Source organism: Neolamprologus brichardi, chromosome 5, assembly GCF_056152115.1.
Source record: "Neolamprologus brichardi isolate AB-2024 chromosome 5, ASM5615211v1, whole genome shotgun sequence".
Classification (NCBI taxonomy): domain Eukaryota; kingdom Metazoa; phylum Chordata; class Actinopteri; order Cichliformes; family Cichlidae; genus Neolamprologus; species Neolamprologus brichardi.
Window position 1 is genome coordinate 6,203,489 of NC_142108.1, and position 27,342 is coordinate 6,230,830.

Consider the following 27,342-nt stretch of genomic DNA (forward strand, 5'->3'; position numbering starts at 1 on the left):
ATCACCGCAGAGCAGTTTAAGCTAGCTCTGCTGTAGACTGCATCATTCTGTAATACTACCTACCACTTTTTAACATTTGTTCACCGTTATTAAACTGTACCTTAGTTCAACGACTTGTTCAAGCGCGGACGGGCGGGGTGGTGGGAGGGGGCGGGATTAAATAGAGAACTGAACAAAAGACGGAAGGGAGGGATGCCTCTCATCCCGAAAGTGTCATCTTCGTAGCCATCGTCTTATCCCTTTAACAGTGCTGCGTTAGAGACCGATCTGAAATCAGATTTTAAAAAAATATTAAATATTAGATTACATTGTGACGTCTTTTTGAGGCACTACATAATCTCGGTGTTTTCAGGGAATTTACAAGAGCACATCTTAAAAATCATTAGTTAATTATTGTATGACAATATTGTATTTCTTTCTGTCCTTAACTTTATTTATGGGATATTTTATTGTCTGTTTTATTCATGCTTTACTATTAATTTATTCATTTTTAACTTTTATCATTGTTCTTTTATAAAGTACTTTGGTCAATCATGTATTTTTTAAAGTGCTCTGTAAATAAAGTTGGATTGGATTTCAACATCTTCTGGCCTGAAGTAGGATTTCAGAAGGAAAACCTAAATGCAAAAACTTTGTAAAAGGAATTGTGCTATACACACAATCACAAAAAATAGTAAAAAACATAAAATGTGTACAATTACAAAAATGGTGCTTGTTTTTGTCCAGTGTGAAAAAGTTGGCACATGTAAAAAACTGAGGTGAGTCATTAGTGTTTAAGTGTGAGTACTCTTCTTAAAGGACACAATCTGCATTGCAGTACCCTGAGTTTCAGTTCCCAATGCAGTCTTTCTGCAGCTTTTATTTTCCTCTCATTATATCCATTTATTTATGTATGTATGTGTTACTTCACACTACATAAACATTCTCAGTGAAGCTACATTAATATAATTATATCATTCTTATAAACCTTGATAGTCACATTCATAAAGTATGGAAATGAAGGAACAAGTAACACTCTTACACACACACCTCATACACAACAGGTTTCAGGTGTTTATTCAGGGTAAACATAAAAAGAAAAGAAAAAAAGAGCAGTTTTCAATCAGCAGTACTTCATCTACTACTATCAGGAAAATATATATTATCATACGCACATTTTTAAAATAATTATCTAGTTAGAAAATCAGCCTCCATAAAATTGGTTGTTAATGTTTATACCCATTATTTCTCAAAACACATGTTATGCAAAGTATGGGTGCACCAACATGTTAATTCCAGCTGTTCTGCCTGGCAAATGACACATTTACTGATTGTGGTGGATGATGTTTCTGTTTAAAATTTAAAGAAATAGAAATTGTGAAGATTTCTTTGTTTCCCTGAAACACATTATGGAATCAAATGTAAAAAAAAAAAAAACAAGATGTCATAAATTTCACAATCGGTGCATCCCAAACGTACAGCGATCCACAGATCCAACAGTAGCAGAGCTGACTACCTATCCTTGTTGCTACGGAGATCGGTCGTCAACGGGTCGTGCTGAATAGTTTGGTGCAACATCAGAGCGAGGAGACCAGCTCTGTTGGTCATAGCAGTCCTGACATTACGTTCCTGTTCAAAGAGCTCGTCCAGCTTGTACCACTGTGTGGGGGGAAGGAAAAGAAACAGACCAGTGTGGAAGAGCCAGTGTTAGTTATTTAAAATGACAAAGTCACAAAGAGATTTCCGTCTCATCCCGGGATTGAGCTGTGGATCTTCCACTTTTTACTGCTCTGCCTACTTTAACTCCTTTAATTTGCACAGGTGAATGTAAAGGCGACCCCCCCACCCCCACCCATTTCTACTACTCAGCCGAAACAAATCTGCTGTAACCAGACCGTTTTGGGTCCATTACCTGCATTCCCCAGAAAGCTGCCCAACATCTCACCTGATCTGACACATCACTTTCTTCGACTTTGTTTGAACTGTGCAAGCTTTCCTAACTACCACATCAATCGTGAAGTTGAACTCACCACCCTGACACGCTCCAAGTCCACCTCGGCTCTCCTGAGCTTTTCCCAGTTGTAATGTTTGTTGCACTTTCTTTTGGAGACTCTGCAATATTCTCCTGTCGGCTCAAACACATTCTTCACTAGAGGGCACCCACACACCTCATCCACAGGCACCTGTGAACCGATCAAAAGAAAGACAGATTAAAGTCTCCACATTGACTTCACTTTATACTTAGCGGCTTCCCGCTGCCACTTCTTTGCTTTTACACCATGAAAGCTGTTTTTCTGACCTTTGGATCTCTGGAATGCTCTGGACACAAAACCTGAAGCCTCTTGCAATATGTCTTGCTTTGTGGATTGTACACGTCACAGAAGAGCCTGGTTGCACTGCAAGAAAAACATCATCTTAGTAAATCATCCAACTACAGAAACATTCAAAAAACTTAAAGGCAGCAATGAACTTCACTAACCCTTCTATCCTTGTAGGGTACATTGACCCGAAGGAGGTCTGGCTCTCATACTGTTAAATAATCAGAAAAATAAGTGTTTAGGAAAAGAATGAGCTTGCAGCAGTATCAAGAGAAATGAAAGAAATGATCACCTTTGCATAGCATCTCTCCATATGTCTGAGTGCCACTTTTGGATTGATCGGGTGACTGCAAGACACGCAGAAGATCTGCAGATCTGTGTCCTCGCTGTCGCCTTCATTTACCTGCAAACAGGAACCAAACCAAATCTAGGTGTTCCCTGTTCTTCATCTCCAGTTTCAAATTAACAATCAATGCCTGAGACGTGCGCTCACCTCCTCGTCCTGCTGAACAGCCTGCTGCTTCGCTTTGGCGATGATGCCCTCCAGTTCGTGGAAGCGTCGCTCCATCTCGGTGAGGCGGAGCCGGGCGTTCTGCTGGTCCCGGCGTATCCGCTCCAGCTGCTTCTTACCGTGTTCCTCGGCAATGCAGGGGCTCTGCTGCCACTGCTGGATGCGCTGAGGGAGGATCTCATAGATCCGGCTGACAAGAACAAAGATTTTAAAACTTAAAAAAAAAGTGAAGTAAAAATGTCAAAGAAAATTCCAAACGCTTTCCAGTAAGTTGAGAGAAAACAACAAAAGCAAAAAGAAAGTCTTACTTGGCGGCCAACTTCATGCCGCAGTCCTCAGAGCAGTATTTAGAGTTGGGTCTTGCTCCCTCCACACAGTTCGGTCCCAGGCACTGACGCTGACCTCCGCTATCTCGCAAATCCCCCCTCTCACTGTGCCTGCTTCGGTCTTTGTGCTTCTGCTTCTGCTTGTGGCGACGTGACTCCTTCTGAATGTTTTTTTTTTTCCAAAAACAGATGTTACCATTTTAACACGCGGCAGCTCTTAAAATATCAACATTTTCTATGAGAAAACCAGCCTTACTTTCTTCTCAAACTTCTTTTCTCGTCTCTTGACATGCTTCACCTTTATAGCTTTCTTACGCATGACAGGACTGAAGGGCACCTCGTCTTCGTCCTCACTGGCCCACGCCTGCATAAGAGGAGTGATTGAGTGAGTGCATGTAAAAGTGAGTTTTTCCTTCCCACTGTTGCCAAGTGCTCGCTCATATGGGGCTATCTAACTGTTGGAGTTTTCTCTTTAATATTTACCTTACAGTATGAAGCGCCTTCAGGCAACTATTGTTGTAATTTGGCACTATATAAATACAATGGAGTTGAACTGAATTGAATATGCAACAGCGTAATGTGAATCGTTCTCCTACCATGCTGTCGTCCAGTCCTGCCGTCTTGTACTGCTGGTAGAGTTCTGCCTCGCTGTCGTAGTCCTCGGAGTACCGCCTCCGTCTGTGGTGGGAATTGTCCCTCCTTTCTCTCAGAGAGAATTCCTCATCCTTCACACGCAGCATTTTCTGAACACAAGATTTATAGGAATTTAGACAAACAAACAAACAAAAAAACAACCTTTTGATTTACACTCTACTTTTGATGTCCCTTGCACGTTAATGTGTAATTACTATACTATTACACTATATGAGGCACTGTTAACACATTATGGAGCTAAAGGGACTTACCCTGGCTCGCACTTCACATTGCCTGAACCTGCACTTCTGTCTGATTTTGTTGGGGCCTCCAAACTTCTTCATGTCCTTGCAGAAATCACACTGAGCACAGTCTTCAGTCCTCCTGCAAGGCTCACATTCCCCGCACATCCTCACTGAACGCTTTACCTGGGGGAAATTAACAAGAGGCAATAAGAGCCAGGACATCCTGGAAAACAAACAATGAAATTCAAAGCAAAAAAATGTACAGACTTTACTAAATTACATATCACTCCATAAGACTATGAGGAAGATCAGCCAACCCCAGCCATTCATGTAGCGAATCCATCTCTGCTTATAATGACCACAATAATACAACTTACTTTGGATCCACGCCGCCTTTCACTTCTATAGTCTGGAGTACTTGGAGTGCTGTACTGTCTTTCACCTCTGTCAGAGTCGGGTTCCTTGTCACGATTTTTCTTTGATCTGTATTTTACTTCCAACAAGGGGTTTTCTTCTGGTGATCACAAATACAAGGAAGAGGAATCTTGTTAATTTCCAGGCAAATAAAGAACCAGAGTGAATTTTTTTTTTTTTAAAGTAAAAACAAAATTTTTATCATCACCTCTGCATCTCATGCAGTACCATTCCTGGATTGCCTTCGCCATTTTCTCAGTGATGTTAATGCAGTGGCCATGGAACCACTCATTACAGTTGTCACAGCCACTGTCGCCGAGAAACAAATGCATTTAATGAACAAGCATTTAATGTATGAAATACTTCTGTGCCATATTAAACATGACAATACGGGTATAAATTTTGAGGTGACATAAAAATGTCATATCATGTATGAGACCAAGACAAATTTAGATCTAAAAAGACAATGTTCAAGATAGCAACACACACAAAAAAAAACCATAAGAACACTTTTTCCAATAAAAGTGAAAACAACAAACATGTTTTCACCGCATAAGAGCGAAAAGAACCCACATCACGTACAACAAGGCTATGGAGGAGGAGATACTAGCAGCTGGTGGTGCGTGGCCCAGATGTAAACAAATGACTCCCCCAGGCCTCACTCGCACACTCACTAGTTTTATACCGTCTGTCGGGAACAGGAAACAGTGGTTGGAAATTACCGTTGGTGTTACATGAGGGAAAAGAAGGGCTTTAAGCATCTGGGTAAAAACTAGAGATGGATCGATCCGATATTACATATCGGTCCGATACTGACCTAAATTATTGGATTGGATATCGGAGAGAAATAAAAAATGTAACCCGATCCATTAAACATCACAAAAGCATCTAACAAAACTTGCGACATGGCGTGACCCAGCTCTTGACCTTAGCACGTCGGAGGATTATGCATCATGTGATAGAGCGGCTGTGGTGTGTGAGACCTGTCGGTGGTCTGGTTGAGCATTTGGAGCCGCTATGTGCTTCCAAAGCGGCATTTCATCTCCGAGAAAGTTATCCCAGAGAAGTAAAGCAAGTGTGTAAGTTTGTAAAGAATTCCCACGCTAAGCTTCACAACCGATATATGGAGCGACCGCCTCTTCTTCTCTCCTCCTCCCTCTCCTGTTGTTACTTGAAATCATAAAACTGATCAATGATAGGCTGATCGGCTTTTCTGTTGCAAACTGCTGCAAACATCCCAGCCCTGACATCACTTCAGGGTTTCCGTAGTGTAGTGGTTGTCACATTCACCTCACAGGCGAAAGGTCCCCGGTCCGTAACCGGGCGGAAACATGGGTCTTTGGGACAGGGATAGCTCAGTAGGTAAAGTGTTGGCCCTGTGATCGGAAGGTCAGGGGTTCAATTCCCCTAAACGGCTATGGTACCGTCCCTACACACTGCTCAATAGCACCCCATTGCTTCACTGAGTGAATGTGTTAAATGCAGAGAGGAATTTCCCCACGGGGGAACAACTAAAGTTTGTTTGTCATAAGTTTGTCCCTATGTTTTTTGCTGCGAGTTGGCAACCCTGTTAGTTAGGGGAAATATTAAACAACCCAAGTACTCTTTAAAATCTCAGAATAGGGAGGATGGTGTAGGTGATGAGTTACACGGTTACATTTCATTAATCATTGTTAAACTAAAGTGGTAAGCAGTTACTTTATCCTTTCACTTAAAATTTCCAGGAAAAACACTACCTTGGCTACTTTTGTGCTTACATTTGATCTATGCTGGGTCACTACTTTTGCACTATAATGCTGTTGCTGACACCTTGGTTCACACTGACAATTACAAAAAAGCTGATAGGAAAAGAAGGATGGAAAATGCCTGGAATTTAGTTACACTTGCAAATACTGCTGCCTCCAAACTGCAAGCATCAATAAAATGTTACAGTATTGTTTTCTATATCTGTGGATATATCATTATTGGTAGTTTTCTCGAAATAGATCTTCATTTTAAAAAAAAATTTCTGATAACATTGCTGAAGCTAGCGCCCACCCCTACTGCACGTACTGCAAATATAAAACTGATATATACTTACATCATGAAGCAGTTGATGTCTGGTTTCCGACAAATACAGTAAAGAGGTGCGTTCTCCCCCTCCATACCAGTGTTCTCAGGCACTGGTACATGGTCAGTGTCAGACACTTCACTGTCCTACAACATACCACATAGGACCACATTAGAAATTACATATATGTAGACATGCTAATTATACCTGGCTGAATGGATGCAGTAACAAAATGTTACTTAACTACTCTAGTTATTAGTTTCCAGTTGTGTGCAGTTGCTCCAGTCTTACTGACAGTATACTGTTTCAAACACCAGTGAATGGTAAATGGTAAATGGTAAATGGCCTGTATTTGTATAGCGCTTTTACTAGTCCCGCCTAGGGACCCCAAAGCGCTTTACACGTCCAGTCGTCCACCCATTCACTCTCACATTCACACACTGGTGTACAGTTGTAGCCACAGCTGCCCTGGGGCAAACTGACAGAAGCGAGGCTGCCATATTGCGCCATCGGCCCTTCTGGCCAACACCAGTAGGCGGTAGGTGAAGTGTCTTGCCCAAGGACACAACGACCGAGACTGTCCGAGCCGGGGCTCGAACCGGCAACCTTCCGATTACAAGGCGAACTCCCAACTCTTGAGCCAACATTTTATTTTTTAAATCTTAGTATGATTCTGCACCAAGACTTGTGGCCTGTTGCTCGGTAACTTATTGTCTGACTACATTAACTACAGTTCATAAACATCATTCATTTTCTCCTACTTATTTTATTCAGGTTGTATTCCAGCTGTCATAGGGCAAAAGTACACCCTGGACAGGTCGCCAGGCTGTTGGAGGGTTATTAGAGAGACTCAGACAACCACTCACACCAACAGCCAACTAACCTAACCCCGCGCATGTCTTTGGAGTTCGCCATTATCAATATGCTGTTGCGCTCTTGTTCGTATTATTGCAACCATATCTCTATTCTAGCTTACCCTAAAAGTTTGGAGAGTATTGGTCTGTTAATAAACGCGATCGATTGTTTGGGACTGCTCTAGCAATCACGTCGCATAAACAACTCTACTTCCGGTGGGAAAACTAATTAAGGGTAAAGTCGCACTAATAACACCTACCACTCACGTTCATAAGCATACACTATGATCACTTCCACGCAGTAACATTGTAATAAATATAATCCCCGGTAAAGTCAACTAGCGAACACTACTGGCATGTAATGCCAATGACGATCATTTCACAAACTGTAGAAAATGCTCAAAATGTTGTCGGCACCAAAAGTGAAGGGCTGACAGTTGTGTTTATATACGAACCGTAAGCGCAAATGTTGGTTAGCATCAGCTAAAGCGAGGGAGTTTGACACTTGCAGAGGCAGTGAACGCAGAAAGAGCTTAAAAAGCATTGTGGGGGGGGGGTTTTGTTTTGTTTTTGTTTAGTCTTTGCTTCGTTGCTTTGATTTGGGATTGTTTAGCATTAAGACGTTGCACACAAAATTACAGATATAACGGTGACTTAGCTGCTCGTTGGATAAACCCATGGACCTTAGAAAAGATCAACACTACTCGGATGTAAGCACCCGTGTATAACACAATAGGCAAAATTACGCTTGCTAACCTTTCCACATCACAGGCTTCACATTAAATAAACATTTTTTTCAAATACTCACCATGATGTGAGACCGTTTAAATATTTTGTTACTCTGAAAATATGGCAGTATGAAGCTAAACCTTTAGCTTGACGGCTAACGCAATGCTAAGATTTACACGGAAACGATCAACGGACATCGTTAAAGTACTATTGGTCTACATTCTTCTTCTATGGTAGCAGCCTGGGCAGAGTAAAAACACACTTTAAACTGCCGCCATCTGTTGGCACCAATTATAGTAGAAAACATTATTACGACAACACGTTTTTTGGGGAAAATAACAGAAATTGAAACTTTATTGATAATTTGTCCAAGTTGAAAAATGCCCTCCTCCAAAAATATCATGTGACAACCCTACAGAATCATGACGTCACACACATGTAGAATCTTACCACCATTCTGATCCTTTGATCCTTTGATCCTTAAAACCCATAAATAGGGGTGAAGAGCAACGACTTTTAGTCCGTTTCTCGCAGCATTGATGTTCGCAGCATTGAACCGTTCGCCAGAAAAGCCTTTTGAAATATTTGGATCCTTTACAATTGTAACTGTATCCAGACCCAACATGTCTCAAACAAATCCAAAGGGACAAGAAGCTGACCCCTACGCTCTTCCCTGGGATGAGCCACTAGACTCTTCCCTTTCCTCTCTTCCTTGGTGTGACCAAGTAGAACTAGAGGAAAAGCGTTTGGAAGAAATGGAGGATGAAGCGCTCACAAACACAGAGAAGATTAAGTTCTTGATGGAGGAAAATGAGCGAAAGAGCGCTGAACTAAAAAAGTTGTCATACCAGCTTCAAGAAAAGGAAGCTATTATTGAGGAGAAACAACAGGATCTCCGTGACATGGACAAAAAGAACCAGGAGCTCCAAGGAAAGCTTGATCAAGCTCTGCAACAAAATAAAAAACTCGTCCAAGAGAAGAAACAAGACGGCATGAAGAAGAGAGGGCTGCACAGCAATCTCCGAGACATGGAGCTAATGTACAGTGTTGACAAAAAAAGGTTTGATCACACACTGCAAGCAAATGAGAAGCTTCTCCAAGAGAAAAGGCAACAGGAGTTAAAACAAAAAGAATTGGATCGCAAGCTTCAGAGCATCAAGCAACACAATGAAAGCTTGCAAGGAAAGCTTGATGAAGCTCTGCAAGAAAATGAAAAACTTGTCCAAGAGAAGAAGAAAGACGGCATGAAGAAGAGAGGGCTGCACTCCAATCTCCGAGACATGGAGCTGATGTACAGTGTAGACAAAAAAAGGCTTGATCGCACACTGCAAGCAAATGAGAAGCTTCTCCAAGAGAAAAAGGAACAAGAAATCAAACAAAAAGAAATGGATTCCAAGCTTCAGAGCATCAAGCAACAAAATGAAAGCTTGCAAGGAAAACTTGATGAAGCTCTGCGACAAAATAAAGAAATCCTTCAAGAGAAAGAGCAGCTGGGCAGAAAGCAGGGAGACATGGAGTGCCAACTCCAGCTCCTGGAGGAAAACGACAGGATGCTGCAGGTAAAGTTCGATGAGACACTGCACAAATATCAAGACCTGCTTCAAGAGAGAGAACAGCTGGTCATTAAGCAGAGAGGAGAAAAACTTCTTCTCCAGGAGTTTGAGAAGAAAAACCAAAATCTGCAAGAACTTTACAACAAAATGAAGTTCAAAGCATCTGAGCTGGAAGGAGAAAATGAAAAACTGCAAAAACAGGAGGCAACATCTAAAGTGCTGAAAGAAAGGTTGGAAGAAAAGCAAGCCGAAATAGAAGAAGTGGAGAAAAAATGCAACAAGCTGCAGAAGCAAAACACAGAAACAATCGAGGAGCTGAAAATCCTCATCCTCGAGAAAAAGGTGCTCGTGGAAAAGCAGCTGGAGAAAAAGAAAAAACGCTTCTGCTTCTTCTGGAGGAAGAACACTCCTTCTTTCACTACTGCCAATGTCACCTCGTCTTCCCCCACCTCTGTTCCAGCTTAATCCCCCCCTCCCTTTACCTACTAACACCTCTCAACACCTCTTTCTACCCTCTCCAATCTTAGAAGAGGTTTACAAGTTTGTGGACAAGGCTCAGCGGGCCCAACACTCTAAAGGAAAAGAAAGACAACGCAGGAAATTTCACACCTTGCTTTCAAAAACACACACTCCTCATTCTGAACCTACACAACCCAGAGAAGAAAACACACCTGAAGACAGTCAGGAGAAATGGGTTAAGAACTTTTCAGACAGGAATCTCACTGAACCTGAAAAGAGAGTATTAGCCAAAGGACTCAATTTTGCCATTTCTCCACAACAGTTGCCCATAGTGGACCTCATCACAGCCACAGAATCTGCCATACGGATTAATAAATTATCACAGACAGAAGCAGAGCAAATCAGGATGAAAGTCTCAGCCACCCTCTCCAGTGCCAAAGTCCCTCCGTCCAACCTCACAATACAGGAAAAGAAGGCCGTCGCTTCCCTGAGCAAAGACCACAACATCACTGTTTTACCAGCTGATAAGGGAAGATGCACCGTGGTCCTAAACACTACAGATTACCATACAAAGATCACTACTCTCCTCAGTGACAACAATACCTACGAAGCCTTAAAGCGAGATCCCACAAGCAGCTACAAAAAGAAAGTTATAGCTTGCCTTCAAGACTTTGAAAAGGACAAAACCATTGACCGCCTTACATATCACCACCTTTACCCAGGGGATGCCATACCCTGCATTTACAGACTTCCTAAAATCCACAAGGAAGCTGTCCCACTCAGACCCATAGTCAGTAGCATAAACTCAGCCACTTATAACATTGCAAAACACCTTGCTACCATCCTTGCTCCTCTCGTGGGGAACACCCCACACCACATCAAGAACTCCACCGACTTCACTGACAAGGTCCAGAAACTTACCCTGGATCCAGATGAAACCATGGTGTCCTTTGATGTAGTCCCTCTCTTCACTTGCATACCCACCACGGAGGCAGTGGAGACTGTCAGAAAACGACTACAAGAAGACAACTCCTTGGAGGACAGGACCAACTTCACACCCGATCAGATTTGCACACTGTTAATTCAATTCAATTCAATTCAATTTTATTTATATAGCGCCAAATCACAACAAAAGTCGCCTCAAGGCGCTTCATAGATACAGAGAAAAACCCAACAATCATATGACCCCCTATGAGCAAGCACTTTGGCGACAGTGGGAAGGAAAAACTCCCTTTTAACAGGAAGAAACCTCCGGCAGAACCAGGCTCAGGGAGGGGCGGCCATCTGCTGCGACCGGTTGGGGTGAGAGAAGGAAGGATAAAAGACATGCTGTGGAAGAGAGACAGAGGTTAATAACAGATATGATTCAATGCAGAGAGGTCTATTAATACATAGTGAATGAGAAAGGTGACTGGAAAGGAAAAACTCAATGCATCATGGGAATCCCCCGGCAGCCTACGTCTATTGCAGCATAACTAAGGGAGGATTCAGGGTCACCTGGTCCAGCCCTAACTATATGCTTTAGCAAAAAGGAAAGTTTTAAGCCTAATCTTAAAAGTAGAGATAGTGTCTGTCTCCCGAATCCAAACTGGAAGCTGGTTCCACAGAAGAGGAGCCTGAAAACTGAAGGCTCTCCCTCCCATTCTACTTTTAAATACTCTAGGAACAACAAGTAGGCCTGCAGAGCGGGAGCGAAGTGCTCTAATAGGGTGATATGGTACTACAAGGTCATTAAGATAAGATGGGGCCTGATTATTTAAGACCTTGTATGTGAGGAGCAGGATTTTGAATTCAATTCTGGATTTAACAGGAAGCCAATGAAGGGAAGCCAAAACAGGAGAAATATGCTCTCTCTTTCTAGTCCCTGTCAGTACTCTTGCTGCAGCATTTTGGATTAGCTGAAGGCTTTTCAGTGAGTTTTTTGGACATCCTGATAATAATGAATTGCAGTAGTCCAGCCTGGAAGTAATAAATGCATGAACTAGTTTTTCAGCGTCACTCTGAGACAGGATATTTCTAATTTTAGAGATGTTGCGCAAATGGAAGAACGCAGTCTTACATATTTGTTTAATATATGCGTTGAAGGACATATCCTGGTCAAAAATGACTCCAAGGTTCCTCACAGTGTTACTGGAGGCCAAGGTAATGCCATCCAGAGTAAGAATCTGGTTAGATACCATATTTCTAAGCTTTTCAGCGCCGAGTACAATAACCTCAGTTTTATCTGAATTAAAAAGCAGAAAGTTAGCGGCCATCCAGGTCTTTATGTCTTTAAGACATTCCTGCAGTTTAACTAATTGGTGTGTGTTATCTGGCTTCATGGACAGATAGAGCTGGGTGTCATCTGCATAGCAGTGAAAATGTATGCTATGTCTTCTAATGATGCTGCCTAGGGGAAGCATGTATAATGTAAACAGAATTGGTCCTAGCACTGAACCCTGTGGAACTCCATAATTAACCTCAGTGTGTGAAGAGGACTCTCCATTTACATGCACAAATTGGAGTCTATTAGATAGATATGATACAAACCACTGCAGTGCAGTACCTGTAATACCTACAGCATGTTCTAATCGCTCTAATAGGATATTATGGTCAACAGTATCGAATGCTGCACTAAGGTCTAGCAGGACAAGCACAGAGACGAGGTCTAACACAGAGATGTTAGACCTCTGTCTCACCACTACATATTTCAAATACAACGAAGGCTATCACAGACAAAAACATGGCTGTGCCATGGGCTCCCCCGTGTCACCTATTGTAGCCAACCTTTACATGGAGGAAGTGGAAAGGAAGGCTCTTGGCTCTTTCAAAGGAAGAGTACCCAGCCACTGGTACAGATATGTAGACGACACCTGGGTCAAAATCAAGACACAAGAAGTGGAATCCTTCACTGCGCACATTAACGCTGTGGATAAAAAACATCAAGTTCACCAGGGAAGACACAAAGGACGACTGTTTGCCCTTCCTGGACTGCGCTGTGCACATTGAAGAGAATGGCAACCTCAACATCGAAGTTTACCGGAAGCCCACACACACGGACCAGTACCTCCTGTTTGACTCCCATCACCCTCTGGAACACAAACTTGGAGTAATTAGGACCCTACACCACCGGGCAGAACATGTTCCCTCTAAGCCTGAAGGAAAAAAGAAGGAACACACACATGTAAAGGAAGCACTCAAAACGTGCGGCTATCCTAAATGGGCGTTCTTAAAGTCAGCAAAGAGGCACAGAAAAGAAGATCAGACACCAGCGAGGGAGGATAAGAAGGACAGACGCAACAACATTGTCATCCCCTATGTAGCCGGTGTATCAGAAAAACTCAGGAGGGTTTTCTCCAAGCATGACATCCCGGTGCATTTCAGACCCAGCAACACGCTCAGACAAAAACTGGTTCACCCGAAAGACAAAACGCCAAAACACAGACTTAACAATGTGGTGTATGCTGTACAGTGCAGCGAGGAATGCCCAGACCTCTACATTGGAGAGACCAAACAGCCACTTCACAAGCGCATGGCACAACACAGAAGAGCCACCTCCACAGGACAAGACTCAGCAGTCCATCTGCATCTTAAGGATAAAGGACACTCTTTCAAGGATGCCAATGTTCACATTTTGGACAGAGAGGACAAATGGTTTGAAAGAGGAGTGAAAGAAGCCATCTATGTCCACTGTGAGCGACCATCTTTGAACAGAGGCGGTGGTTTACGACACCAACTCTTTGCCATCTATAATCCAGTTTTGAGTTCCCTTCCCAGACGCCTTAACGCCCACTCACATCCTGGGCCATCTGACCTCAGGAATTCGCATGATAAGGTGGGGCCAGGTTTCACAATGAACTCACCCGAAACTCTGGCTGATTGGGACCCACACCCAGTTTCACACCTTGGCTCAGGCGATTAGAGGATCATCAGGGGGTCCTTTTGTCCCTCTGTGGGGGGATACTCCCACTAGGTTTATATCTGGGACTCTCCACCATTTGACCTTAAAACTGAAGAAGCTTCTCGGATGAGAGGTGAAACGTCTTCAAGTAACTTAAAGAAGTCCAGACGCTTTTCTTTGCAAGCTCCTTTGACTAACACCTCTCCCATCTCCCTCCCCTCTTTTCACAGTCACCCCCCAACCAGTCCCGACAGTTGACTGCCCCCTCTAGAGCCTGGTTCTGTCATAGGTTTCTTCCTTTAAAGGGAGTTTTTCCTATCCACTGTCGCCTAGTGCTTGCTCAGAGGGGATTGTTGGGGTTTTTCTCCTCTCTCCCTTTACTTTACGCTCTTCTTTACATCCCCCCACCCCCACCTTTTCTTTTTTCTTAATAATTGAACAATAAAAACAATTGGCTGCTAATAAATTGTGACAAATCAATGTCTTTATTCAAGAATACAAGAAATGGGTAATAGCTGCATGTGTGTTTGTGTGTGTGCATAATATGCATACTTTACGTGTTGGATCCAAATCCCACAAGGAATGAAATAAAACAAGAAGACAAACAAAAACAAATATTTCTCTCCCTTCCCAGGTCAGGAATCAGGATGAGGAAGAAATGAGGTCAGATCAGTGCAGGTTTTTGCACTACTGACATAAAGTTTCTGCTGATTAAAAAAAGTATGTCGATATTTCTGAAATACATTTGCAAACAAATGACTTTGACAACTTGTGTTTTTTCATAAAAGAAAAAAGAAAAATCAGAGAGCAGAGCTGGTAAAACAGCTTAGCTCCGCAGGTTACAGGAGATCAGATGCCAAATACTTTTCATGACAGTCTTTGTTATTGCATAAATCTCCCCTTTTATCATTGATCAGTAAATCACTGCATATAAATTCATCTAACCGTTATAATTTCATGAGTAAAGATTCTCAGATGATTGAATGGCGGTTTTAGTAAATGTTGAACTTTATTGTGATTTCTATTTTTAGAATCAATAGCACACATTTTGATTTAGTTTTGCAAGCTGCTGATTTGACACAGATCCACTGCCCAAACGTGCCTTTGAGTTTTTCATCATTTAACAAGAATAGGCTCGGGCAATCATTGTGGAATTAGGCTTAGCATATGTGACAGTACATGGCACAAAATAAAGAAGAGGTTTCAATGTATCTAAATCCAGATTTTAGTCCCAATTTTTGTTGACTATAATGAAAATATATGCTCTTTAGTATATGTTAACCACTGGATGCAAAGTAATATATACAAAGGAAAACTTTCTGAATCACATTTAGTTTTACATTTCCGATCACCACAATAGGATATCCACAATTTAGGATTCAGGCGTTTGTTTTAGTTCAATATCGCAAACATTCTATGTTTGAGTAGTTTACAGAACCAGCAACTAGCAGCCGCAACTCTGCTGCTTCAATTCAAGCGTTGCAAGCATTCCTTTATACACAGCATTTCAGTCAGGTTGAGGTCTGGGCTTCCATGCTGTACATTTGCTTCTGTACCTGGGGTCATTATCCTGTTGCATGGCCTAATTTAGGAGAAGCTTTAGCTGTCGGACAAACGGCCTCACATTTGACTCTAGAAAACATTGTCATACAGTGGAGTTTGTCAGCTGAAAGGTGACTATCTCTTGTTACTGCAGAACAAGCTCAAATCATCACCCTTAAACCAGCATGCTTGACAGCTGGTTTGAGCCTCCGCTCTGTTTTACATACGTCTGTAGACGGCTCTCCTGACCTCCTCTGCATATGAGGATGATGATTTAGACTAAATTTGGAGTCATCACTCCATCAAACCTTTTGCCCCTGACTTTCAGTCCAGTACCTGATTAACTTGGCATACTTCAGCTTCTTTTCCTTGTTTGCATTCCCTGCTAATGATACCACGTTCCAGCAGTCTGTCTTTTCCTATCAAGTGTTAAACTTTGAGTTTTTGTTCTTTCTTTTGAGATATATATGTATTCAGTCATTGGTTGACACACCATTTAGTCACTGATAGGCTGATACAATAATACAGCTTCACGGTTTCTTGTTAAGATTTACTTATTAATAGTAAATGTAGGCACTACAGTAGTATAAAAGTACCACTAATATTAGGTAGGACGTAAAAGGTTATTTACATAAGCAATATACATTTTCGGTGTGTCTCCCCCACTCACCTAACACAAACACACTCACAGAGAGGGAAAGAGAGAGAGAGACAGAGAGAGCTTGTGCACGACGATGGCAGCAGTTACACCTCCACCACTGAGAGATGTGATTAAGGCTGCGTGTTGGATTGTCCTCTACAAAATGCTGTGAAATGTAAGTATGCCTTGTTTCCTATGAAGCTAATAAGGAGACTTTGTAGATGCTGACAGATTTCCAAAGCACAGTGTTCAAGTATTTATGGCTTGTGACTAATAATCTTCAAATGTATTAAATATACCAATCTAAATATGTTACTTTTGACACATTGTTTTTTACTTATTCTCGCGCGCCCTTACCTCACCTTGTAGATTGTCTCTCTCATAAATTTCATCAAAAAGCAGAAATGTGGATAAAATGTTCTGTGTGAAAAATGTCAAAGAAGGTAAGCACTACTTCAAGAAATTAATTTTTAATGAGTGCAAACTCAAGATCTCACTTCCTCATATTGCTGTCAGGATATGAGTGTACTAGCTTTCATCTACATTATGAATGTATCTAAAATGGAGATAAATAATAGATTAACTTCCCAAGATGTCCACTCATTACTGACAGCTACGAAACCTCAGCTAGAGACTCGGGCTCTCTGGTAGTGGCACAGGCTTTTCATTACAGCATTACAAAGTCATCTATTCCAGTTTAAGAGGAGAAATGATCTAAACATAATAATCACCGCTATAATCTTTAATTAAATATGTAATTTAAACATCGTTTTCCATATTTTACAAAGACACATTCAAGTGATTGCAACGATGGATGACATGCTCAAATCTGCAGATACGACTGAAAAAACGTACGATAGAAATGCTGACAAAGCAGAGCTCCACGATCCACTGCCTGCTACCTCAAAGTTGCCCGTTACACGTGACTCCACTGCAGACCTTACAGGTATGCTCACATGAAACAGATAATAATGAAAACACACATGCTTAGTAACCTGATTCCTCCTTGTTTCTGTGCCTCCAGAATCTTTGATTGAAGTCAATAGTTTTTCAGAGCAGATCTCCACTGAGAACACTGAATTATCTTCAGTGGACCTCTCTGCGAATGTCTTCCCCCATAGAACAGTAGGTACGGTGACCTGCGAGTTCTTTATGTGTAATTTTCTCCTCTGAAAAATGTTTTCACAAGACTTTCTTCTGTCTCACACAGAAGCTCCCAAAAAATGCAACATGCAAAATATACCAAAGTCAGGAGTGACCAGAGCAGTATCTATCTGCAGTCCACAATCTGTGGAAAAGGAGCAGCCAAAACCTCGCAGCGCCTTGCTGCCGTCCTCTCTGGAGGCCAGCACAGTCCATGAATTGAACCATCCACCCAAAGCAAAGTGCAAGAGCCAAGAAAGCCTTAAAACCACTTCTGCTCACACTGACCCAGGAGCAGAGGGTAAGGACAATAAACTTTAGTGAAATCCTATTTCATCTTATTGTTCCCATATATCTGTTTTCTCTCTGCATCTTTCCTCACTAACCCTTCTCTTCTATGCGAGACCTTTGTGCTGCAATCCTCATGGCCTGTCTCTTCTGCCACCCCCTGGACTGCATCCTGTCTACGCTGAGGGGAGTTAACGGGTGCGCCTGGTGGCTGTGCTCGTCCTTCTACGACTGCGAGCCTCTCCTGGGGGTGATGCACCACTGCAACCTCTGCGGGTGTCTGGGTGTTTCTCGCTGCTTCCAGAGCGACTGTTCGCTGTGCGACTTGTGCCTCCAAGCTACAGAATGCCTGGACCTCGCTATGGAAATCTCTCAGATGCTTTACCACTGACGCCCGCTGCCAGAAAATAAAGCACATCCACACACGAACCGATGGCAATCATTTATTTGTTAAAAATCTCAAAGCCAAATTGCAGGGACAAGACATGTTAGTTTGTAGTTAACAGTCGGTGTGAGTATGAGTCACTGTGTATATGCCTGGTTAAGACAGGGTTAATATTGTGGAGAAGAGTAAAAGCTGAATAAGTAAAGAAGTTCTACTCTGTGATTTACGGGAACACGACGAGCAACGCTGAGTGATGGAGTGGAGCTGCTTTAAGCTGAAAGGTACCTCCAACGCTCTGAACGATCAGTGGAGAGCTTAAAAAATTATTGTAACCACCAATCAATGCCACTCAAAGCTATGATCTAAATATATTTTTGGCTGTTTTAACTAAAAACTTTACATCAGTGTTAGAAAAAACAAAAATACTCAAACACACATTCATTAACTGTACACAAGGTTCGGTAAGCATGTGATGAAAAAAAACCCCTTTCTAACGTTTGTGACTATTTAATGGAATAATAATTGCATTGAGGTTTCATTCAACAAAACATCATACATTGTTATAACAGAAGTGAGACTAGTGGTTGGTTTAAAAAAGGAGGTCTGAGCCAGCTGAATTCAGACTACAATGAGCAGGAATCCATTATTAGATTATATCACTTTTCATCATCCAAAAAAAACAAACAAACAAAAAAAAAACACACCCCACATATTTATTAGAACATGCTAACTGGTTAAAAAAATTACTCAGTGATTACCAAAGTTAATGGAGACAAACTGACAACACGCATTAGTCTGCAGAAACTACTTATCAAATTATCAGGTATAAAAAAAATGTAATGAACTACAGTACTTTTGTAAAAGGAGAAAATTGTTCTGCATTCCCACTGACTGAGTGAATGTATTAAAGAAAATTATATATATATATATAAATGCTGATTTGTAATTTGTAGCTACTCTGGAAGAAATCCTGCTTTGGCTAACTAGCTGCAGCAGCATGTGAATTTTTTTCACCGCCTTTAAGGTTTTATTACAAATACATGCGACCTGGGCCTTAGCTGTCCGCTGTATGTAGTAGTAATAAAAACAGACACGAGCTTTCTTAAAATGCATAGACTGCCATAAAATAAGGTGCAAAGAACTTGCTCAAAATAAAAGACTCTTATTTACAATGTGCTGTAACTACTACACAATGTGCCAATTCACTTTTTTTACAGAGATCCCTTCTGTAGTTGCTGGTGATACAACCCAACACGCATGAGTATGCAACTGCTTTTAACAAACCCTGATTCCAGTCAGTCTGAAGAAAAACAAAAAACACACACGCATGAAATATATACTATATATTGGCATTTCTTGACAAGTTAGTTGTGCCAAACATGTCCTGTCACGAAAAAGAAACCTCACAGCTTTCTTCCCTACAAATATGCATATAATAAATTCAAGCAAACCTTATATCCCTCTTAAAATCTCTGAAGAAATCTTAACAACTATTTAAGAATGTATCATTTCTTAATGCTAGGTCCATGCCCCTATTGTACAATATTGCATTTTATACTAAGATTGCATTCAGAAACTCAGACATAATCATCTGATGTCTGACTGGCTCCAAACAGGAACAATTATAATGAATTTGTGTAGCAAAAAACAAACAAACAAACAAAAATTAAAATTTGCTGTCTTCTGGTGTTAGTTTTGTTCATAATTATAGTTAAATTTGACTTTTTAAAGTTCAGTTGTGCAGTTGTATAAATAGGCTATAGTTGTTTAAGGATAAACTGCACTTCCTGACATTCTTGTCCCTACGGAGTCTCTGACCACACGCAAATCATCACAAATCCTCGTCCATCTCAAGGCTGCTCCTGCGACTGCTGGTTTTAGAGGCACCCGGTGACAAAGGAGAAAACAGCGGCTCGCCAATCCTCTCTGGAGACAGAGTGCACCCGTCATCCATTAGTATGTCTCCCAAACCCATATCGGAGTAGAGGACGGAGGCCGGGGGGTCATCAAGCTCAGCGAAGCTCAGGCTGCCCAGGTCCAGCGGACTACTTATGGTGAGTCCGGCGGGAGAGTCTGAGGAGGGTGGGGACAGGAAGGAGGCAGGCAAAGGTTGCCCAATGGCTGCCGGACCAAGGAGGTTCTGGTTGGAGGCTCCTCCCGTGTTGGGAGCCAGAGACTGGCTGCTCTGTGGAACTGTGGACTGCTGCTGGAGCAGAGAGGGGTCGGAGCTCAGAGCAGAGATGCTGTTGGAGTTTGAGAGGCCGTGAAGCCGTGCCTGCATTTCCAGTTCCTGAAAACAAGAACAGCATATTTTCTAATCAGATGCCCAGAAATCACTCATGTCATTATTGCATAATCTATTGCACTCCTATATTGGATAGCTCCTTTTATGTTTTTCCATTGAAAAATTCATTCCACGTGTTAAACTTTACACCCAAAAAACTGTCTAAATAAGATGAAACACAGATGGAACAAAGCAAGTCTGAATTTTTGGTTGATCCAAATTTGCAATAAGGAAGAAAAATAAATAGTTGAGAACTAGATGACAACTAAATAAAGCAAACATAACATTTTGTGGATTTCACCTACTTTGTGCAAACTTTATGTCTGAGTAAACCAACAGGATGAGTGCAGACACTTCACAGACTTACTGTGTGTATTACAGTAGTGACGACAGTTACACAGACATTTCTTCAGCAAGACAAAGACCTTCTTTGTTTAGAAAAAATATGAGTGAAAAGACAACAACAGAGCAGGGCCAAGGACGTGGAAGTCACTACATTTATGAAGACAAACAGTTCACGCCCCGCTTACATTTCTGTCTACACTTAAACAGCAAAGGTGGACAAACGGCTTTTGATTTTCTTTGACTTTCAAGGAATTATGCACCATTGTTCCCCAGGCACATCCATTCAGATCCATTCCTATTTAGACGCATTCTTAGTCTGGATGGCACTACCTTGGCCTCCTGTAACACTCTGAAGAATCGATTATTTTTGACCAAGAATGTTGAAAAATTAAAGCAAATTGTTAAAGGCTTGCTGTGCAAATTAAGAAAGCCATCTTTTCTCTGCCGAGTAAATCGGAGGCATCCTTTTTCGGAGTGATGCTGAAATACTTGTTCATACATAAGCTTCTAAGATGCACTATTCTATTACTTATTATAAGGCTGTTCTGAAAGCTCCCTGAAAAGCCTTCAGAAGATGGAACTCAAGAGATGTCCATAGTAGATATTTGTTTTTAATGGCTGTAAAATCCACAGTTAGCAAGCCCTCGAAGATCAAGTCATATCATGACCTCACTGCAAACCCACCACATCGACCCAACAAAGCCATGACTGCAATCTGGTCATGGCAGACGGCTGCCCATTGTCAAGTCTGGTTCTGTTAGAGATCTCTTCCTGTTAAAATGGAGCTTTCTCATACAGCCTCATCCGATTGTCAGGATTCTCTCACTAACGTCTTCATCTTACAACAAAACACACTTTGAGATAACCATTCCTGTAAAACAGCGCTACATAAATAAAACTGAACTGAACACTGACCTGGATGCGTAACATTAAGGAGTGGTTGGCTTGCTCCAGCTTCTTCTGCCTCATCTCAACATCCTTGGCTCTCTGCTGCTCCTTCTGCAGTTTCCTAATGTAGTCTACGGAAGCCTTGAGAATGGTACCTTTATTCCAGCGCATCTCTCTGCCATTGTTGCGATGTCAGTAAAGACAGGAAAGACAACAGAAGCAGAGGACATGATTACGATTTATACGCCGCATGTGTGGCCCCCAAGGCATTAAAATTCAAACAGTGTAACTTCATGTGTGCAGTGGAAAATGAATATCCCACTTACGGGTCTGATGACTTGGGTATCAAAGCGCCCAACTCCTTTATGCGGTCATTGATGTTGAATCGACGCCTCCTCTCAACTGCAACCAACAAAGAGAGGAAGCAAAGGCACACAAGGTTACCTCTAACAATCAGCTGGTATTAAGCAGAAGTGCACGAATAAGTAAATAGGATGTTGTGATTCTGAATCTGCATTGCGGTCTATATTTTTATTGTAATCATATTCAAACAAGAAGTTAAAAAAAATGATCTCAAACAAAGGTTTGACTTACTGAGGTTATGATTGTCTTTCTTCTGCCTTTCTTTCATTATTGCTTTGGCATCTGCATCTGACAGACAAAATGTTAGCGTTCATGTTACGAAAAGCTAAACTGTTTATTAATAAATAAATAAATAAATGAAACAAGACACGTGTTTATAAAAGGAAGTTACTATACCAGTAATTTCCCTTTTAATTTTTGGAAGATCAGCAGGGCAGGAGTTGCTGACAGTAAGAGTAGGCGCTGCCATTCCCGGGCTATGGTACACATCCAAAAGGTTTCCTGGGAGCTGCACAACAAACAACATGTTCCAATATAGGTCTTAAATAGTACCTGACTACTCTGAAGCAAATGCTGCTGCTTTAATTTAGAGCAATCGGTTATGTGAGTTCAAAATAGACTCAAAGCAGGTTTCTGTGGATCAGACAGATGCTATCAAAAAGAAATGGCTGCTACATAATGACAGCAAAGAAAAAACCCACCATTTATGTTCTATTGCATATCAAAGATGAAGACTACCCAGTGCCAATTCAAAAAATCAGAAAAAGCCTTTTTACCTCAGTCAGCTTCTTTTTCTTGCCCTCCAAAATCATCACCATAATCCTCATTTTTTGCTTTGCGGTGAAATTTTGGAAACCTGTTTCTTCCCTGCAGATTACTTCTTGACCTGGCCGTGTACTTTTTATGACTTTTTATGACTTTGTCTCACTTCTCTTTGTCTTGTATCCACTGATCGCTTTACCCTGCCCACGAAACACTTCTGTGACGAATGGTAACCGAGTGCTAGAAGTGTATATTTGCTCTTACAACTTTCAGAATTCCACACATGAAAGAGACCGCCCATTCACAGAGGGTACTCACTTGGAGCTGTCTGCGTTATTCTGTTACTGCACTATTAAAGAAGAAGCTCTAAACTGGAGAGGAACCTTCAAAAAGGAAGTTCAGGAGAGAACAATAAATGCATAGTTCTTCATACCGTGCTAGGCAGCTGAAGACCTGAGTCTATCAAGGTGATGATGTCGTCATTAAAACTGGATTCAAGGCTAATAATGTCATCGATCACATCGTCAATCTAGAAAAACAGACAAAGAGACAAACGTGGCAGAAGGTAAATGGTGTGATAGTCATGAATATGTATTTACACTGTATAAAAACAATCCAGGTGGCAACACTAAACATCTGAGCCCAATGTGAGAGCTTTAAAGAGGCCTAATTTGGAAGACAGTGATGTGTGCATGAGATGTGCTGGCACGGTTATTCTGCCGGTGCAGTATTTAACATCTTATTGTGACGAAAGGCCAACGAGAGTATGACAGCAAAGGGCATGCAATCCTCACAGTGGGACCTTTGGGCACATTGTTACAGAGCAAACACAAGCTAATCGAGCAAGAAGAGAGCAACAGATATTCAACTTCCCCACAAAAATGCGCTGGAAGTTTCCAAAAAGGAAACTACTGAAAAGGTTATGTAATCTGCTGTATCATCAAATGAAACTCGCACACAGGAAATTTAACTACTGGTATCAATGTTGGAATTCCCCTTACTTCTTCCTTGTTGGAGCCAATGTTGAGCAGCGCCATAGGACTATTAGGGGCGCTGCAGGCAGTAGGGGCCACTTCTGGGGCAGAACTGGACTGGGGGGCGGGGGACAGAGACAAGGTCTGAGGAATCGCCTTGTTTCCCAGAGTGGTGGAGAGGTACTGCTTCACCTGCTGCCTCTGTGCCTGCTGGATGTGGTACTTGGTGGGGTTCTCCAAGTGGGTCTGCACCTGATCATTCAAACAGCTGTTAGGGGCTGGTGGACTGACATATACACACACACACACAGTGCTAAAAATTTAAAACAAAACAGGTCGCTCTTACTTTCAGCACCTCCACGGGCACCTGTGCTGGAGGGGGCCGGGCAGCATTAGGTGGCAGAGTGACAGAGATAGCTGGAGTTGAGTTGGTGGCCCGAAGCTGAGAGGCAGATGCCTGTTGTTGCTGAGCAAGAGCCTCGCGTCTCTCCTGCTCCTGGGCTTGTTCCCGCATCAGCTGCTGCCGCAGCAACACACGTGACGACATGGCTGAGACGGATCCGGGGATCTAGGGATGGACCTGTAGGACAGCATGGATTGTTATTACACCACTCAATCCACAAATCAGAATCCTACACTTTAATATTCTGATGAGAATTCCAGATGTCACTGCCAGGTCTAAAATACATTTACATAGAAAATGCTTAGTTTGGTTTGAAATAATCTGAGTAATTAAATTCCAAAGCCATCAGAAGTTTGTGATATGACCTGTAGAATTCAACACATAATTGTACAACTTAACAAAACTGTTTTTATTAAAAATGTTAACAAATTACTTTAAAATGCCAAACAAATCAACACCATTAGTAAGACTGCAACACCCCCGAAAGCTGTTGGTTTTCAATCAGTCATTTAAATACGTTAAGATCTTGAATTAGTAGTGGGACTGTTACTTAGTTACAATGGTACTTATACAAAATCTAGTTTCTCTAATCTGCTGCCTTTAAAGCTTCTTCAAGCCCCGACTTCTTTATTCTCATTTTCACTTCCCCCTTTTTTTTTTAATATGTACCCTCTGTTATGTCCGCTACAGTTCTATCTGTTACTCAGAGACACAGGAGACTCAAATAGATCTTGTTTCAACCATGCTCAGCAGTCCCAATGAGCATTACAAGGTTACTATTGCAACAGAATTATTTACGAATGTGAAGAATTGTGTAACTGTATCTCAGCCTGTTTTTGCACAAAGATTTGTACATTTGTTAAGGGCTCTCCAAGTGCATGCTTAAAAGTGTACAGAAAACTGTTGAAGTGCATTTAAAGTATGTGTGTGCATATAAGTGCATATATAAATATTAATGGCTGAAAAGACAAAGTAGTTTGGCCCAAGAACTGGAGACAACTTAAAAAGGCCAACTGGTCTGCTGCTTACATTTCTTTGTTGCACTTCAGCCACAGCAGATCTGCAAATATGTGTATCTGTTTACATCTCCAGCACCTTGTATTAGACCAAGTTGGCACTTTATATATATATATATATATATATATATATATATATATATATATATATATATATATATATATATTTACATAGATTAGTACACCATTTTTTGCACATCTGAATACTTCAGAATTATTATATTTTAAACAAATGTAATTAAACATACATGGATTGATATTCTATTACACCACACTCACACAGATATTTTGCAGAAAATTCTGAAACCTTAGTAATTCCATACAAGAGAAGTGATTTCTCAAAAAAGGAAAAACATCAGATGGGCGTTATGCCAAAAAGTGACCATCTGCCAAAACGTTTTTGATGTTTCCATGCATTTTTTTATGTGTAATTTCTTTGTAAGGAGCTTGGAAAGAAAAGTGACTGGACTTCTTTAAATTTCTTGATGTTTCACCTCTCATCCAACAAGCTTCTTCAGTTCCAAGAGCAACTGGTGGAAAGTCCCAGATTTTTAAACCCTATTGGGAGTGTCCCAAGAGTGTTGTTAACCCAAAATTGATCATGATGTCTATGCTTATATTAGTGAAATTACTGTAAACAACATGAGTTATGGAGTGGGTGTATATATAATAAAGAAATTACCTCTTTTGCAATTACTTTATGAATTTGGCCACTTAAAATATGTTTGCAGAAACAGACACTTATTCTGATGAAAATTAGCAGAAATATTAAGCAAGTAAAGTTTTATTTATATAGCACCTTTCTAGATAAAAGACCACAAAGTGCTTCACACGGGAATGACAAAGTATAAAACAAAAACAGACAAAAGTTAACAAAATGTCATACTAAAAAAAAAAAAAAAAAAAATGTTATGTTATATTGTTCCTTTTTGATACCCTCTGGCCCAGATCACTCTTTAAAAAGATATTTTTTAATGGCAGTGAGAGTGTTTAGCTAGATAGATAAATTATATATAAAAGTCACTTTGTCAAAAACGGATTGGATTGCAGCTTCTACCTGGTGATGGGGATATTGTTTGTGGCTCAAAGTTAAGAATATATCTCATATATATTAAGATAAATATATATAACATATGTTTCATAGATTATAGGCCAACATGTCATTTACAGCAGTTTAAATATGGGCATTTTTTGGCAAATACCGGAAATCACTTTTAGGCAGAACACCAAAGGGAGTTGGTGTCACTTTAAGGCATTGAACTGTCACAGATCAACAGTTTTTATCTTGTCAGCGTGTCATTACTCACTGACAAGATAAAAACACCACAGATGGGGAAAAAAATACCCGTGATCATCCTTTGTCTATTTTCTGCGAGCGTAGTGATAAGTTTAAGATTGCATTGTTGCTTGAAGTGTGTACATCGACAATTTGGTCGAGGCCGACTGAGTACAGACCCCGCCTACTCGCCGCACGGCAGGCGTACGCGTACTTTTGTACTGTTTAGTTTGTACTGCTGCTCCTTCCTGTGCAATATCCCATTATTTTATTTTTTTCTACTGTACCATTCTGCTGAGTGACTGTCTTCTGCTCGTCAAATACATTTCATTGCGATGTTGACCTGTGCTAACTTGCATATGACAAATAAAACTGAAAACTGAAACTGAAATAGTGGTCGCCTACCTTCTTAACAGATATTCCCCCATTACAACATAAAAGATCCAATTCATTTTTAACAACATCATTTAAATGGGTTAACTCTGGAACCATTTAGACAGACAGTTGGGAGGCTGCTATTTACTTTACACATTTTTCGTAATTTCTATTTTTGGCGAGCTAGGTTCTATCGTCATGAATTGGCGGCGTTCATTTGACAGCTCAGTGGTGCTAACGGGCCCAGATCAACGTTATGTGAGGACAAGCAATACAAGCTAGAATTTCCATCGTATACTATTTACTTTGAAGCTATCCAGTGATAGTCCACTTGTTAGAAGGTTGCTATTTTAGCTGAAGGCAGTGCTATTTCAGTACTCGTACGACCCCTCGACGGCCAAGTAAAAATAGGAAGTTGAATCTGAGCTAGCTAGCCCTCATTAATTGCGACAAGCTAACGCTACACAGCTACATACCTTATTTCAGATTAAAGATACGTACTATCTGATTAGTGTAGGAGGAGTTACAGCCACACATCCACTGAGTCCTTCGCTTTCTTTGCCATTTCTTCAGATCCGTGAAAACTAACTTGATAGTCACTAGCCTCCGCTCTACCGTTGTTTACCTCAGACCGACGGCCCTACGTCATCTTACGCAACTTACCCGGAACTTGTTAATTTTAAAGTTGTATTTTCAAAACGATATCT

General features: G+C 41.2%; 4 protein-coding genes across 5 annotated transcripts; 2 read left to right on the forward strand and 2 right to left on the reverse strand.

Moving 5' to 3' along the window:
• Positions 1 to 1,035: 1,035 nt before the first annotated feature.
• On the reverse strand, positions 1,036 to 8,376 carry cxxc1b (CXXC finger protein 1b). The gene is made up of 14 exons (XM_006784718.3): positions 8,139 to 8,376; positions 6,507 to 6,622; positions 4,635 to 4,735; positions 4,390 to 4,526; positions 4,040 to 4,195; positions 3,731 to 3,877; positions 3,391 to 3,498; positions 3,117 to 3,295; positions 2,791 to 2,998; positions 2,590 to 2,700; positions 2,459 to 2,508; positions 2,279 to 2,375; positions 2,010 to 2,162; positions 1,036 to 1,638 (listed from the first exon to the last, which is right to left on the reverse strand). The coding sequence occupies exons 1-14, from the start codon at positions 8,139 to 8,141 to the stop codon at positions 1,492 to 1,494; spliced, it is 1,713 nt and encodes a 570-aa protein (XP_006784781.2). The 5' UTR covers positions 8,142 to 8,376; the 3' UTR covers positions 1,036 to 1,491.
• Positions 8,377 to 8,598: 222 nt separating this feature from the next.
• Positions 8,599 to 10,077, forward strand: LOC148102707 (uncharacterized). The gene has a single exon (XM_087841264.1). It carries the CDS (start codon positions 8,599 to 8,601, stop codon positions 10,075 to 10,077), a length of 1,479 nt encoding a protein of 492 aa, XP_087697390.1.
• Positions 10,078 to 16,943: 6,866 nt separating this feature from the next.
• On the forward strand, positions 16,944 to 17,955 carry LOC118453741 (uncharacterized). Of its 2 annotated transcripts, none has more exons than XM_087840563.1 (4): positions 16,944 to 17,079; positions 17,158 to 17,267; positions 17,382 to 17,577; positions 17,681 to 17,955. In XM_087840563.1, exons 1-4 carry the CDS (start codon positions 16,944 to 16,946, stop codon positions 17,953 to 17,955), a joined length of 717 nt encoding a protein of 238 aa, XP_087696689.1. The 2 variants fall into 2 exon arrangements, with proteins under 2 accessions (XP_087696689.1, XP_087696688.1); XM_087840562.1 differs by having other exon boundaries at positions 17,158 to 17,262; positions 17,344 to 17,577.
• Positions 17,956 to 17,994: 39 nt separating this feature from the next.
• tfe3b (transcription factor binding to IGHM enhancer 3b) lies at positions 17,995 to 27,277 on the reverse strand. The gene is made up of 9 exons (XM_006784715.3): positions 27,137 to 27,277; positions 23,912 to 24,145; positions 23,593 to 23,817; positions 23,025 to 23,120; positions 22,226 to 22,337; positions 22,061 to 22,117; positions 21,793 to 21,868; positions 21,494 to 21,641; positions 17,995 to 20,239 (listed from the first exon to the last, which is right to left on the reverse strand). The coding sequence occupies exons 2-9, from the start codon at positions 24,110 to 24,112 to the stop codon at positions 19,781 to 19,783; spliced, it is 1,374 nt and encodes a 457-aa protein (XP_006784778.1). The 5' UTR covers positions 24,113 to 24,145; positions 27,137 to 27,277; the 3' UTR covers positions 17,995 to 19,780.
• Positions 27,278 to 27,342: the final 65 nt, after the last annotated feature.

Coding starts and splice junctions, on each gene's coding strand:
- LOC148102707 (XM_087841264.1), top strand. CDS start 8,599: ATGTTCGCAGCATTGAACCGTTCGCCAGAAAAGCCTTTTGAAATATTT.
- tfe3b (XM_006784715.3), bottom strand. CDS start 24,112: ATGTCGTCACGTGTGTTGCTGCGGCAGCAGCTGATGCGGGAACAAGCC. Junction 23,121..23,592: donor TTGGCTCCAACAAGGAAGAA/GTAAGGGGAATT, acceptor CTGTTTTTCTAG/ATTGACGATGTGATCGATGA. Junction 21,642..21,792: donor ATACCCAAGTCATCAGACCC/GTAAGTGGGATA, acceptor CAACAATGGCAG/AGAGATGCGCTGGAATAAAG.
- LOC118453741 (XM_087840562.1), top strand. CDS start 16,944: ATGGATGACATGCTCAAATCTGCAGATACGACTGAAAAAACGTACGAT. Junction 17,080..17,157: donor CTCCACTGCAGACCTTACAG/GTATGCTCACAT, acceptor CTGTGCCTCCAG/AATCTTTGATTGAAGTCAAT. Junction 17,263..17,343: donor CTTCCCCCATAGAACAGTAG/GTACGGTGACCT, acceptor TGTCTCACACAG/AAGCTCCCAAAAAATGCAAC.
- cxxc1b (XM_006784718.3), bottom strand. Junction 3,878..4,039: donor AATGTGAAGTGCGAGCCAGG/GTAAGTCCCTTT, acceptor TCTTGTGTTCAG/AAAATGCTGCGTGTGAAGGA. Junction 1,639..2,009: donor ACTTGGAGCGTGTCAGGGTG/GTGAGTTCAACT, acceptor CCCCCCACACAG/TGGTACAAGCTGGACGAGCT.